At 37.2% G+C, this 13,493-nt stretch overlaps 3 protein-coding genes across 3 annotated transcripts; 1 reads left to right on the forward strand and 2 right to left on the reverse strand.

The window, feature by feature from the left end:
- The first annotated feature begins 2,266 nt into the window (after positions 1-2,266).
- LOC135077151 (uncharacterized) lies at positions 2,267-3,837 on the forward strand. The gene is made up of 3 exons (XM_063971704.1): positions 2,267-2,515; positions 2,890-3,138; positions 3,611-3,837. Exons 1-3 carry the CDS (start codon positions 2,333-2,335, stop codon positions 3,764-3,766), a joined length of 588 nt encoding a protein of 195 aa, XP_063827774.1. The 5' UTR covers positions 2,267-2,332; the 3' UTR covers positions 3,767-3,837.
- A 25-nt stretch (positions 3,838-3,862) lies between these two features.
- On the reverse strand, positions 3,863-6,398 carry LOC135077150 (IQ domain-containing protein K-like). Its single transcript, XM_063971703.1, has 5 exons — positions 6,056-6,398; positions 5,073-5,212; positions 4,710-4,804; positions 4,475-4,604; positions 3,863-3,955 (listed from the first exon to the last, which is right to left on the reverse strand). Exons 1-5 carry the CDS (start codon positions 6,309-6,311, stop codon positions 3,863-3,865), a joined length of 714 nt encoding a protein of 237 aa, XP_063827773.1. The 5' UTR covers positions 6,312-6,398.
- Positions 6,399-6,582: 184 nt separating this feature from the next.
- LOC135077507 (uncharacterized) lies at positions 6,583-12,261 on the reverse strand. Its single transcript, XM_063972063.1, has 5 exons — positions 12,151-12,261; positions 10,474-10,836; positions 9,066-10,280; positions 7,491-7,783; positions 6,583-7,377 (listed from the first exon to the last, which is right to left on the reverse strand). The coding sequence occupies exons 2-5, from the start codon at positions 10,831-10,833 to the stop codon at positions 6,768-6,770; spliced, it is 2,478 nt and encodes an 825-aa protein (XP_063828133.1). The 5' UTR covers positions 10,834-10,836; positions 12,151-12,261; the 3' UTR covers positions 6,583-6,767.
- Positions 12,262-13,493: the final 1,232 nt, after the last annotated feature.

Genomic DNA, 13,493 nt, shown 5'->3' on the forward strand with positions numbered 1-13,493 from the left:
GAATTTTTGAAATTTTGAATTTTGAAAATTTTTATGTTCTGATATTTATTCTAACTGGCAATACTGTTCATAGCTGTCAATGTCGGCTATTCGAGAAACGTCAGTGTCATCTGTTATCTTCAAGCATTTCTCACAGAATTTTGCACCCTAATCACAAGCTACTAAGGTTGTAATTGCTTCGATACATTTAAAAATTGGATTTAAGAAGGAATCCTAACCAGGGTACGGAAACTTCCATACTACGATCAAACTTGCTTCCAAACAGCGACTTCAGTCGATAAATTCCAATACTTTTTTTTTTTTCTTTCTCCCCCCCCTCCATGTCCTTGCCATGATCACAAATTATTGTGTTCCTACTAAATTTCTTCTAAATCGGTTCAACGATTCTTGAAATAACACCATTTTATAAAATAATTGGTCACATCATCATAAGGTGATCAATTTTACGATTGGCCACGATATAAATGCATATTAGTGTTAAATATGATTTATTACTTATTAATCAATAAACTTAAATGAGAAAAATTCAATAAAAATAAAGAAAAGATACCAATTGAAATAATTATAAAATTATTTGTTTTCACCCGGTGTAAACACCCACGGGTGGAATGAAACGGGTTTTTATTGGGTTTTTACCCTCATGTGGGTTTTTACCCGGGTGGAAACCCATCTCTAAATTCGCAATAGATATGATGCCAATCGCCCCAGTGTTCGTCTACGATCTGATTGAACTTAATGTTAGCATTGTAGTCATCCTTATGTATGTCTAGGTTGAAATGAATTGTCGGAGTAAGAATAAGGGATTCAAAATTTACAGAAAATATCGGAAGAAAGGAGGTTCTGTGGACTGGGGCTTGGATTGATATAAATTTACGAAAACTAATAATCACACAAGGAGGAGATTTACGTGACCAATAAGAGGAAGTATCAATTAAATCATTAAGTCTGTTGAGTTTGCTATATATAGGATGGTCAGCAAATTGAAGTACACGGAAAAGATACTTGTCACATAAATATTGGCGGCGTAATTTCAATGGGGGCTCAACACATTCAGCTTGCAAGGCATTGATTGGACTCGATTTCATAGCACCAGCTATAATCCTTAGCGCTTTAGATTGAATCGCATCCAATTTACTTAAACCAACTAAATTACAAGGCTCTAGATAGAAACTGCCATAGTCAAGTACACTTCTTATAATAGCATTGTATAAAAGTCTTAATGACGCTGGGTGAGCACCCCACCAGACTCCAGAAACACATCTTAAAATATTTAAAAGCTTTTCAGATTTTGCAGCAATGCTATAACAATGAGGAAGCAATACTTTTTAACTACCCTAAAACGCTTTAGATGTCGCTGCTCCTGTTTCCTTCATATTTTCATTTTTTTCTTAATTAAAATATATTTCAGAATATTGTTAATTACAATGTGAAAACTTTTTTTAAAATGAAATTAATTTGTTTTAATTTAAAACTGAACGGTGACATTTTTTGTTATAATTTACATAATAGAGTAGTAGAAATTACTATTTAACATATGGCAACTTTGTTTTTCCTCCAAAATGGCCGGTGTTGTTTTTGTTAGGTTGAATGCATTCTTGTTTTCTTAGCCATCGTTTATGAGTTCTGTGGCCCTATTAAAGTATTGAAGAGTCGAGTCAAATTCAAGTTCATTCCTTCGTACCTGCTGCTGTTCTGGTTCATCGGAGTTTTGTTCGTTCCTTCGTGAATCGCGAAGAAACTTTCTGTTATGTTCACAAGTGATCTGAGTTTTCTCAAAGTGCAAATGCTTTTTTAGTGTTGTTGAAAACTTTGCGAAAAGACGCTTTTGGTGTATAATATTATGTGTGTTCATAAATAAAGTAAAATTATTAAATTGAAAAGTTTTTGTTTATTTGCATTTCCATGTGCAATGTAGAATTTTTCCAAATCCATTGTTTTGAAAATAATACAATACGTACACCATAAAGATAAATACTTTTAAAATAATGGATTTGAAAAAATTCTACATTGTACATCAAAAAAACAATAATTCTTTGAAGGTTATGAGGGCCTATGTGTGCGTGAACTGTGTGTATGTGTGCGTGAACTGTGTGTATGTGTGCGTGGACTTTATGTATGTATGTGTGCGTGGACTATGTATGTATGTGAGCGTTACGTACGTAGGTTAAGTACAGGGAATTTAACACCAGGCTGTCAATTAGTAGGTTCAAAAATTTGACAGAGATGGTTCTCTATTTCCTATGTATTACTTTTCTCTATGATCCTAACCTAACTCTATTTTGATGTGAGATTTTATTCTAAATTGAGCAATTTTAACTGGATTTAACATAAAATGACTTCTCCCGTTATCAAATATGTTGGAAGAACCACCAATTTTCAAGGTAAAACCTTGTGGGAGATTGTAGGAAGTTTGAAAAACCTAGGAGTTGGAAGAATTATTGTGCGATCCGTGTTCGAACGCTACCATGAACCAAGTTTCATGAAAATAGTTAAAGTGGAAACTTGTCCTGATGAGGTAAGTGTTTGCATATTGTTGATGCCCTTCGAACTCGAAACTCGAGCTCTTTTATGCCTTCGTTTTCAATCAAAACAGAGAGCAATGTGTAAGTTAATAGCACTCAATTTGTAAGCTTATAGCGGCTTAAAATTATAATAAATACTTAAAAAACTTTATAAAGAAAGTCCTGGGAACGGAAGGGCCCAGGCCTTTTGATTTACATAATATAGCGGTATCAAACCACAAACCACAGGCATACATGAGAAAACTGTTGAACATTTTTAAAAATACATATTTAGTTTTATGAAATCTTTTAAAGGCTGATCTTAGTTACAACATGAAATAAAAAGATACTTTAGATCTCTAACTTAGTTTCTAATGTAACATTACAGGAACGGCGTAGAGTTCGCATCTGGGTTGAAAAGACTTTCAGAGGACGTAAACTGCCAACTCTTACGGAAATCTACCGCACTTCATATAAGCCCGACTACAAGCTCATACCCAAGAATGAAGAGGCCAAACTGTTGGCCTCCGTAACCAAGGAACACAATTTCCCAGAAGTTATTCTACCAACCACAATTGAAATGCCTCCATTAATGAAGCAGTTTATTGTGAAGGATCATGAAAAGAAGGGTTTAGAGGTAATTAAGTACTGATCTTATCTTCTAAATGTTACTTTATGTATTTAAGTTTTTTACTTTTTATTTATTTATCATTGAAAAAAACACAGTACATTAATAATATCGATAGACTATAAAAACCACTAGGGTTTATTCTTAAGACTATCTTGAATATAAATAAGAAGTATAAATCTTCAAACTTTTTCAGTATAAATATAATTAGGTATATAATTAACAATATAATTCAATATAAATAAATTTTATGAAAGTATGTGCAGATTTTTCTCAGTCTCAGCAGACAGCAAGACAACATGAAAAATGAAAAATCTTCATTCAACTAAGACTAATATTTGGCATATAAGAACATCAAAATAATCTCTCCTTATCTTTTGGGCCCTACCACCAACGCTTTGAGAAAAAACATGTTACAGAAAACCCAATCTTCATCAGAAAGTATGCTTGGTGTTTAATACAATTTTGTTTCTCATTCCAGACTATGAAGGAGTATGTGATGCCTCTAAGCTACAACAAGAGCCCCAACCGAGTCCTAAGGATTGCCGAGCCCGGTGAGCAACCCACCGTCCAGTTTACTATGGGCCTTGGGAAACCAGTTAGTCCCTCTCTTTATGAAGGAGTGCAGCTGAATTAAAACACACATTTGTTCTGTATTTATAGTTTAATTAATTAGATTACAATTAAAGCTGTTTAAAAAAATATTCTGTCATTTAAGACATCTCTAAGTTCATCAGTTTTTGCGGAAATTTTGTATCGATGCGAATTTCTTGGCTAAATACGGATTGGTTTCCATATCATGGACATTGCGCTCCACCTCCAGTTTCTGAAATTAATATAAAAGTATTTACTTATTTCATCATCAACCAATGAATGGTAACGTATTTGCGCTCACCGGTTGGCACTACTGGTGATTGGCAGGACCTTACTCTACAATGGTGCCACTGTCAGCCACCACCTAGTGATAGGACCTTCTTACAGTGGCGCCAACTGGTGAGAGCAAATTCGATAGCCCTCATTACAGTTTGCTGCACCTAAGACTGTCCCAAGGAGCGCCAAAGAGCTCGATCATTCCGTCATGATCTCACGACACGATTTCTCATTGAAGTTGTTTGCAAATGTGTAGTACCTACAAAGGCAGGATATCGTTTTCAAATTACCTTGATTGATTTTGATTTGCGCACATTAAATTGATTATCAAAAATTGTATTGTCACATTAAACACAAGTGGGGCCTTTTTTCAATGGCTACAATGTTTGGATTTTAAATTGCTTACCAAAAATTGTGTAGTCACATTAAACACAAGTGGGGACTTTTTTCAATGGCTACAATGTTTTGAACTTACCCTCCAGAAGTCACGCATCTCCTGGACTTCCTCTTCTCTTTGTACGAAGTACTGTCGGACTGTTTTTTGTATCAAGGTGGCAGCGTAGTCTTCGGGCCACAGCCACGACTTGGGGTAATATGGTCGTGGACTGAAATGAAAAAATAAGTTCTGGTATTTTGTGCCCACCATGATCCTTCTTTGGCGTAAGTACTTAAACGATTTCTTAAGACATTTTTTCGAATATAGTACTTACTTCTCTTTGAGGTAAGCACGTACCCAAGGCATGTTGAATAAATGCACGTTTTTGTCTTTGCGTTCTGGATATCTAGGATTATTGTTCCACAAAATCTGAAATCGAAAGAGATGTGAGGTCTATGTTGTACCTTTCATTGCATTTTCATTCGACTTATGGTTCCCATCGTGACTCATGGATATTGTAACATAATATTTGGGGATACGAGTATCAGCTTTGCCGATTTCTGTTTGGAATATGTATGTACACCCAGAACACTGTACCTACTTGCCTACTGCTGCTGTTGATTTGCAACTTTGCTCACAATTATTTTTAGGGGAACAACGGGACACAGATTTTATCTATATCAGTATCAGTTTTTACCTGAACAATATGATCTATGCCATTGAAGAAGCACTTTTGACGCAATAATGCTTCCCAGATCTTAGCTTTATTCAGAGTTTCCTCCAAAGCTGGTATGAGATGTTCGAAAACTTCACTTTTGATGTAATCGCATTCAGTCTCTGTGTCGTGAAAAGGCTTTCATTGTGTTAATATGTCTAAGTAATAATTAAATGGTAAGTAGTTAATAGGCTCTAAATGATATATAATGATTTTGTCAATTAAAACTTCCAAGCTTTTTCAATGATATGAAAGCAAGTGAAGAAGGTTTCTTTTATCATGAGTTAATGTGCGATTTACCTGACTATAATGAGCTACTAACTCAATTTGAGAAATTATAATACACTCAGCATCAAATAATAATAAATGCTTTAGTGCATTAAGTTCGCCTTATGTACAAATTTATTTTGGCATAAAAGTTTAATTAAATAAATAAAAATAAATAAACCGCACCTTCCGCGACGCGAACTTTAAAGATTTTCTTCTGACACAATTATGGTACCCCAACAATATTGGTGTTATTTGAAAGCCCAATAAATATCCTTAAAGAAAAATACATTTAATTTCTAAATAAGTAAATGATTAACATATACCATAAATGTGACTTGAAACTAGACCTCACTTTGGGCTCACCTCTGGGATCAATTAGACCAATTTTTATGGTTATAAAACCAAATAAAGATCTCACGTGTCCTCTTTAACAGATGGATAGCGATTAATCCCAACTTAACAGTTTTATAGTCATAAAAAATGGCTATAGCGTAACTACCTATTTTTTGAAGAAGTGACTCTGGATCCTTGTAAAGACACATTTTTGGGGTAAAAACCTTTCCTTTAATGAAATGAAGTTTAGAACTTTCAAATGGTACCAACTACCAACGTTGGTGGGAAGTGGGGATGCATACGTTTGATAAGTGCTTGTCGAGGGGGGTGCGATTTATTTGATGCCGAGTGTAGCTATTTACTTAGAAAGGGTGATTTTGGTATTGCTTCTTTCTTGGTTTCGGCAAACGCTTCTATTTCTTTAAATTTCTCATCACTTTCCTCCAGTATCTGCTTCCAGCTAGCACCAGCCTTTCTTTTGATGAGAACAGGGAATTCTACTTCGGAGCAGGGCAGACTGTCGGGCAAAGTGAACGCCGCTAGATTTTCTGTTAACTCGTTAACGGCCGATTTAGTTTCTTTGCCCTTCCCTTTACGGTCTGTAGTTTTCCCTGCCATTTTATTCACAGAAAGACTTGATTATTTTCTCAGTAAATAGTAAAATTCGAAAGCAGTGCACAACAAAAACAAACATCGAAGCAATAACATTTATGGTAAGTGTCAAAAGTTTACCGACAGATTAAATGCTTTTGTAAAAATGTGTAGTAAGAAGGCTCTAATATGCTGTACTTTGTCTATTGTTCAGTGCTTTCATAATTTATTAATATACCTACCTACTAGATTTAATATTTAATTATGTTAAAAGTGGGAGGTATAAAAGTAATAAACATTTTATTTATTTCAATATTTAATATATTTGTAAAATTTATCTGCATTATGCGATTACTCGTGTCTCTGGATATTACCATCCAAAGTAAGAATAAATATTAAATATAATCTAGCGCCTAATAATAAATATGATATAACATTCAGTCAATTTGTGACTCCTTGCGTCTACAAAATAGATTTAACGCTTCAGTATGGCGAGAATTTGCCAGTAATCTGCGAAATCCAGTCGAGGTAGTGAGCGACCTTCACGTAGACGCCGGGAACTCCAGGCTGGCCGCAGCCAATACCCCAGGACACCACCCCCACGAGTTGCCACGTGCCTCCACGCTCGCACACCAAGGGACCGCCACCGTCACCTTTGCAGGCGTCTTTGCCTTCTTCCCCACCAGCGCAGAGGAAGCCTTGGTTCAGCTCATAGTTGTAACCCAATCTGGTCTGTTTCAGCTGCTGTTGGCATTGACCGTGAGACAGAATCGGAACATCGACTTCTTTTAACACGTTCTGGTATTTTCCGTAGTCGCCAAAGGCATCTTTGCCCCATCCAGTAGTCCAGCATCGCTGTCCGGCGTAATCTGTGTACTTGTCAGGTAGACAAGCCGGGCTGATGTGAGGGTATTTGGTCCATTCAACAGGGTGGTCCATTTTCAATATGGCGAGGTCATTATCCAAAGTTCCAGCGTAGTAAAGTGGGTGAACATGTACGGAGACAACGTCCCTCTCAATGTAGGGGAAGAACTCGACGTCACGGTTGACATCCCATTCACCAATACGAATTCTCAGCTCGAATCCCTTGTATCTGAAATAATTAAGGGAATATTTTTATATTAACTGAATATTGCATCCATTTAATGATTTAACTTTGAAAATAAATATGGTAAACACTAAGTAAAAACATTAGCAAGAACTTACGATTTAATACAATGAGCTGCAGTCATTATGTGGTTAGCGTCAATCAATGTTCCTCCACACACATAAACTGACTCCTTGGGGTCTTTTTTCAAAATAGCCGCTTGCCATGGGTATTCGCCAAATTCACTCTCTCCGTCGACGTAAGATGGGGTCTTGATTCTACCATTAATCCCCTGGGAATGTCTGATACCACACTGGCCTCTGTTTCCGGCTTGAGGTTTCAAAGGTCTACGGCAGCAAACCTGGTTCTGTCTGCATTGTTGAACTGGGGGACGACCGAAGTAACCTTGACGCTGAAATTAAAATGATTGTTAAAAACATATTCAGCAGATATCAAATAGTAATTGACTGATTTAAAAAGGTGATTCTATCCTATTTTTATATGATACACTATATCAGATAGGGCTAGTATTACCTCCTGTATATTTTCAACAGATTTTTCTACCGTGGTTTCTCTCTTCTTCCTGTTCTCAGGGAATCGGATAGTTTGGCCTCCACGGTTAGCCCCAGGTCTATTTTGAGGAAGGGAAAGGGAACGGGAGTAACCATGCCTATTGGCGTATGTTCCTTGTCTATCATTTGCACTTATGTTAGCATTTCTTTCAAAACCAGGGCCATAAAATCCACCTTGGTAAACATTATTATAATCAGCGCCATCATCATAATGATTAGGCACATTTTCATTGTCATCATAGTAATCGTCATTATAACTAGGTGGCTCGTGAGATTGATACGGGTGTATATGACCATACGATGGCTTGTATTGATTGTATTGTGGGGAATAAACTGGCGGTGGCCCATGGTGTGAATAGTGCGGTGGAGGATTATGATGGTTATGACTGTATATTGGCTGTATAGGATGATGGGGTACTGGATAGTGATGGTCATGATGAGGATTGAAGTGGTGGTGATGCTCATGCTTATTCAGAAGGTATAACTTTTTCTCATGAAATATATTAGATAGTTTATTAACTACATGTTCATTTGGCGTGACGTGCAAATTAACAAAGGGCTTGACGATTTTTTCGCCATAATCATTTTTGGTGACCTGAACTGCTAGAAGAGGATTTACTGAGACTAAACCTAAGTTTAGACCTCCGCTGTTAAGTGCTGGACCATAGGGGTTGTATAGAGGATTTGAGTTAAAAGGATTGATAGGATAACCGCCGTGGGAAGGCTGGGGCAACCCAAAAGAGACACCAAACGTGGGCTGCACTTGTTTGTTGCTATTGCCGCCATTGCCGCCGTAGCCGGCCAATCCAATGAGGCGCTGAAGTGATATTTACTTTTGTAAATTAATGTTATAATTAAAGTATCAATCCAATGTTAGATATAATTATGTCAATGCCCATTGTTTAGTGTTTCTTTTGAAAGCTGTTACATTCAGGTTTAAATACGGATCATACACATTTCCGAATGCAACAAATGTTACCCCAGTTTTATACACGCATGTCTATGAAATAAATGAAAAATGATGATATGTTTTTAAATGGATGGTGACGAAAGGTTTCAAAATAAGTGTTAGTTACAATGATTGTGTCAGATTAATGTAAGTCATTAAAAGGTGTTACTTACTGCTTCAATTTGCTTCGAAGCTTCTTCAGCCTTGTCATCATCAGCTTCTTTCGTTTCCCTCTTGCTGACTTTCTTGGTTTCAGTGGTAGCATTTTGGTTAGCCTGTTCAGCTGCATCTAATTTGGTTATGTTATCAATTTGTTCATCGGTCAGCGCGGTGATTTCGCTGGCTTTGTTACGAGGATCGATGGGTAAATATAAGTCGTCTCTGCGGCCGATGACTTCCTGGCTGGGACATTGGTCATAGTTTACACACACGCAGTCAAGTCCTTGCGCCTTTGGCACATGGTTACTTTCTTGGTAAGCTCCATTAGCTCCGAATGATCCACCCTGATTGTACAAATTGTTAGCAGAACCAACATTGAGTTCTTTTTTGTAGAATTCACTGTTCTGTGATCCATACGATCCTAGTGAGTTACCATATTTTTGCTGGTCTTCGAATAAATTGTTTTGGTACTGGTTTGGCAGACCCTGACTTAAAATACTAGATCCTTCTTTGTTGAAACCGCTGTGGCCATACTGGGATCCGTATATAGTGTCAGATTCATATACTGGTTTGCTGTTTAATCCACCAAAGTCTCCAGTCATTGGTTTGAAACCTCCGGAACTAAGGCTACTGTAGTCGCCACCACCAGCTGTGATAATATCGCTTGATTGGTGTCCAAAAGTCTGAGGAGATTGTGACGCCAGGTGTCCTACTGATCCTACGGGAATAGCGACAGGTTTGATAATAACTTTGGGGTCCTTGTCTCCATCACTGTGTACATAGTGGTGGTGAACATGTTGTTGTACTACAGAGTCTGTTTTAGTGCCTGATTGCGAAGAGCCCTTGTTGTAGCTTGGTTTATTGTTATCGAAGTTGTAAGGACTATCGTTGGCATATGTAGGTGGTTTGGTTACGTAATTCGCCTCATGTCCATTAAACAGTCCTCCGCTGCTGCTTTGTGAAAACTGGAAGTTGTTTCCTGCGACACCGTATTTCTCAGAGAATCCAGGGCGGAAGTTACCTCCGTATCCGACTCTTTTCGGGGGTACTTTCTGCGGGCGTGTGTGGTAAGTAGGCATAGGCCTAGGTGGTCCATAGGCTCTGGGGGGTCCACGGACGGGAATTGACGCAATGGGTTTGCCAATTGGCTTGATGTCAACAGGTTGAGCATAAATAAGTTCATCTGGTGACAAGTAGGTTCGTTTTTCTTGAGTGTCATCTTCATCGCACTGAAATAGTTAAATAATACGTTAATATCATTACTGAAACTACTTCTAAAACTACAAATAAATAAAGACGAATGTAATTGCTCATAACTGGCTCATGCCAATCATAGTCATCTATGTAACAAATATGACGTAGAATCGAATTAGTGCTATTATTATTTTGTTCAGTATGAACTACTTTTTAAAGAATACTTACTTGAATGAGTCCTAAAGTGCAAAGGCGTCCTTTGATGAGGTTTCTTGCTTCAGCGTCATCACCTGCGTCCAAGGCTTCCTTGATCGTGGGATCGCTGTACACGTCGTCGTCGAAACCGCCCAAACTCCTGCCCTGCTTGCTGCTGATCAGTTCGTCTACGATGTCATCCAGAACGGTACTGTTAGAATCAGAACTTTTCTCTTCAGCTTTCGGAAGTTCTTCGCCTTGTAACAAGTCTGTAGTTTGCTGAGCATTCTCCTGTTTACCCTCTGCTTTCGATTCTTGTCCCCAAGACCATTCCGCCGATGTGCTCGCTATTATTAACGGTAACAATATACACGTAACTGTAAACCACCGCATGATCTGGAAAAAATAAGTGTGATTTAATCCTTGTTTATTAAAGCATGTCTTTGTTTCGAAACTTTAGTAGGCGAAGAATCACTTTTACTTTTGCGGACAGTCGGGTTATGTAAGACTCCATAATGTCAGCGCACTAGCGGCTGCGCCGGCGCAGGCTAGCGTGGGCTCTCGAAAGCACTCTCACGCGTTGTATAAGTCGAAGTTGTGTACAGAAATCTGAATCATGGCTCAGTTATTAAGTAAATAGTTTACAAATTCAGAGAAATTGAAGCTTGTTATGTAATGCAAAGATCAAACATAGATATCATCTGATTTCATTAAGAAGATGAGCACTTAAACAATGGTAGCAAAATATTATTGATGATTGGTGTCACCCATTGTTTTGTAACGAAAGTGTTATTGGTGTCAGTGTCACCGAAAACCGGCGCGAGTGGCCCATCGGCAGTCGGCGCGCGTCGCGACCGATGCGTCACTGCGGCGTAACAGTTACGCAACCTCGGAAATGCTTTTATCTTGTTTATTTATGCAACGAGTTACAGCACAACGAAACGACTTATTACGAGTCCTCTTATATGCAAATTTCACCTATTTATACATCAAATAGATCTAGGAGTTTTCTTATTAACTTAACTGAATCGTAACAATAGAGCGGAAAGTAGCGTGTGATATAAAGTAAGAGACTTGAATGGAAGAAAGTGTTTGTTTCATCAATCCAATTATAATAGACATTATCTAATTTATAATGCGACATAAAAAGTTCAGTATTTTAAATAATGATGTAAAAATATAAAAATAATATTACTCTTGTTTATATCGAATTTTGTAACAATTTTATAATTGGCCGTTTATGAAGAAATAATAAATTACACAGACTAAAACCTTTGAAATAAATAAAAGAATAAAGCGATTAGACATTGTTTTGATTGTTATCATGTAAAAATTATTCAGTAATTATCAAAACGTGGTAAACAGGAAATTAAATAGCATTGTTCTATTGTCAAGAACAGTAGCGATCTCGTTAGGTTGCACGTAATGAACGGAGGACTTTCCTCCGAGGGAAAGTGAAAGTTCCCGTGAACCTGAGAGGATTAGCTCTCGTATCCAAGGCACAGCTGACACTTGATTATTTTTAAATACAGATATTGTAGCACAGGAAACGACGCAACGTACTGCCTGATTTTTAAAAATTATCTACAACTTTTGGCACCAGTAAAAACTGGTGCAATGTCAGCACTGCAACTGTTTGATAAAGTCCCAAATATTTTCGCGCACATTTTAAAATCAATATCACTTTTCTGTCACTTGATGGAAACTTACTTCTGTTTCAGTTATCCTTTATTTATCACTAATGTTTATCTTCAACTCTCTTGCACCACCACACCGTCTCACTGTTTGGGTACGAATGCCTCTCATACTATCACTACAACGCTTTATACTTCGTCCGAAGCAAAGATGCACGCACAGCGATTTTGTAAGACTGGCGTTTCTGCCTCCTACCAATAGACTCTGTTTGGGTTCCAATTTGGTCACATCTCGATGTAAGTAAGCGATATTAAAAGCCGTTGAATGGTGTAGTGGTACAGGCACTGACGTCATTTGCGTCTCATTGATCAACCCTTGGAGTATTTCATTGACGAGTGTGTTCCGAGTAGACGTTAGGCAACTGGGTTCGATTGAGGTCAACTTTACGGATCTTGTGTGCCATTGTTTTTGGGTATTACCACGATTGCAGTGTCTATGCAACAGGAATATAAAATACACCTAAATAACAAATATATTGATTGTATGTAATTTATTACACTCGAGAGTCAGTTTATTTTAGTAAAAAAATATCACCCGTGCTTCAATTGTTAGTTTGTTTTTGTAATTATTGCATCGATTTATTAATTCAATAAATAAGTAATTTTATTGGTATAAATATCTCGTGTCTAATCTTTATTAGGAGTACATTTCACTCTAACAAACTCCACGATTGACTAGTGAGAAAGTGTGGACATTGGTTTTGTGTTATAATTTTGTTGATGCTTACAACACAATGCAGTTATCTAATGCGAGGATCCCTTATTAGGCCAATACCCCGCTTTCCCCAGCCATCTCGGTCCTATAAGGATCAGTGACATACTTTTTAATGATATTGCCACCCTAAAACTGCCTTAATAGCATTGAATTACGATATTGACCCATTATTGCGTTAATTTTAAAGTTCTGATGCTGTAAAAGAAAACAGATGTATGCCTGTTGTAATAATTTTATATTAAAACGTTATTATTACTGATTTGTAGTAATGCTAATTATATTCGTTTCGTTTTAGTTGGATAATGTAAATGTAATACAATAGTTATTACCATAGCGAGCGAAATTATCATCAAGCATAGAAAAGACATCAACGCGTTAGCGCGCATGCATTATATTTTGTAAATGAATTGTTGTTATCACTTAATATGATTTGTTTACTGTGTTTATTCATAACTTGTTACACCATGGCCATAAGTCGCAACGCGTGTCTTGAGTCCTGAGTTGGTTTGAGGTCGCAGAGTGACTCAGTGTCCTCAATGAGATTGGCCTTCGGGGTATCCCGCAGACATCGATGACATCGTTTTTAATCCTGTTAAATGCAACTTTTTTCTGCTCGTCTACTTTAGATAAAATAAAATTCATTA

Source organism: Ostrinia nubilalis, chromosome 13 (assembly GCF_963855985.1).
Source record: "Ostrinia nubilalis chromosome 13, ilOstNubi1.1, whole genome shotgun sequence".
In the NCBI taxonomy this organism is placed as follows: Eukaryota; Metazoa; Arthropoda; class Insecta; order Lepidoptera; family Crambidae; genus Ostrinia; species Ostrinia nubilalis.

Bases quoted from the DNA above. Each gene is read 5' to 3' on its own strand.
- LOC135077151 (XM_063971704.1), top strand. From the start codon at position 2,333: ATGACTTCTCCCGTTATCAAATATGTTGGAAGAACCACCAATTTTCAA. The intron at 2,516-2,889 runs GTAAGTGTTTGC...GTAACATTACAG, and splicing joins TGGAAACTTGTCCTGATGAG to GAACGGCGTAGAGTTCGCAT. The intron at 3,139-3,610 runs GTAATTAAGTAC...TTCTCATTCCAG, and splicing joins ATGAAAAGAAGGGTTTAGAG to ACTATGAAGGAGTATGTGAT.
- LOC135077150 (XM_063971703.1), bottom strand. From the start codon at position 6,311: ATGGCAGGGAAAACTACAGACCGTAAAGGGAAGGGCAAAGAAACTAAA. The intron at 5,213-6,055 runs GTAAATAGCTAC...TTCACGACACAG, and splicing joins ACCAAAATCACCCTTTCTAA to AGACTGAATGCGATTACATC. The intron at 3,956-4,474 runs GTAAGTTCAAAA...TATTAATTTCAG, and splicing joins AGATGCGTGACTTCTGGAGG to AAACTGGAGGTGGAGCGCAA.
- LOC135077507 (XM_063972063.1), bottom strand. From the start codon at position 10,833: ATGCGGTGGTTTACAGTTACGTGTATATTGTTACCGTTAATAATAGCG. The intron at 10,281-10,473 runs GTAAGTATTCTT...TAACTATTTCAG, and splicing joins GCACTTTAGGACTCATTCAA to TGCGATGAAGATGACACTCA. The intron at 7,378-7,490 runs GTAAGTTCTTGC...TAATTATTTCAG, and splicing joins GCAGCTCATTGTATTAAATC to ATACAAGGGATTCGAGCTGA.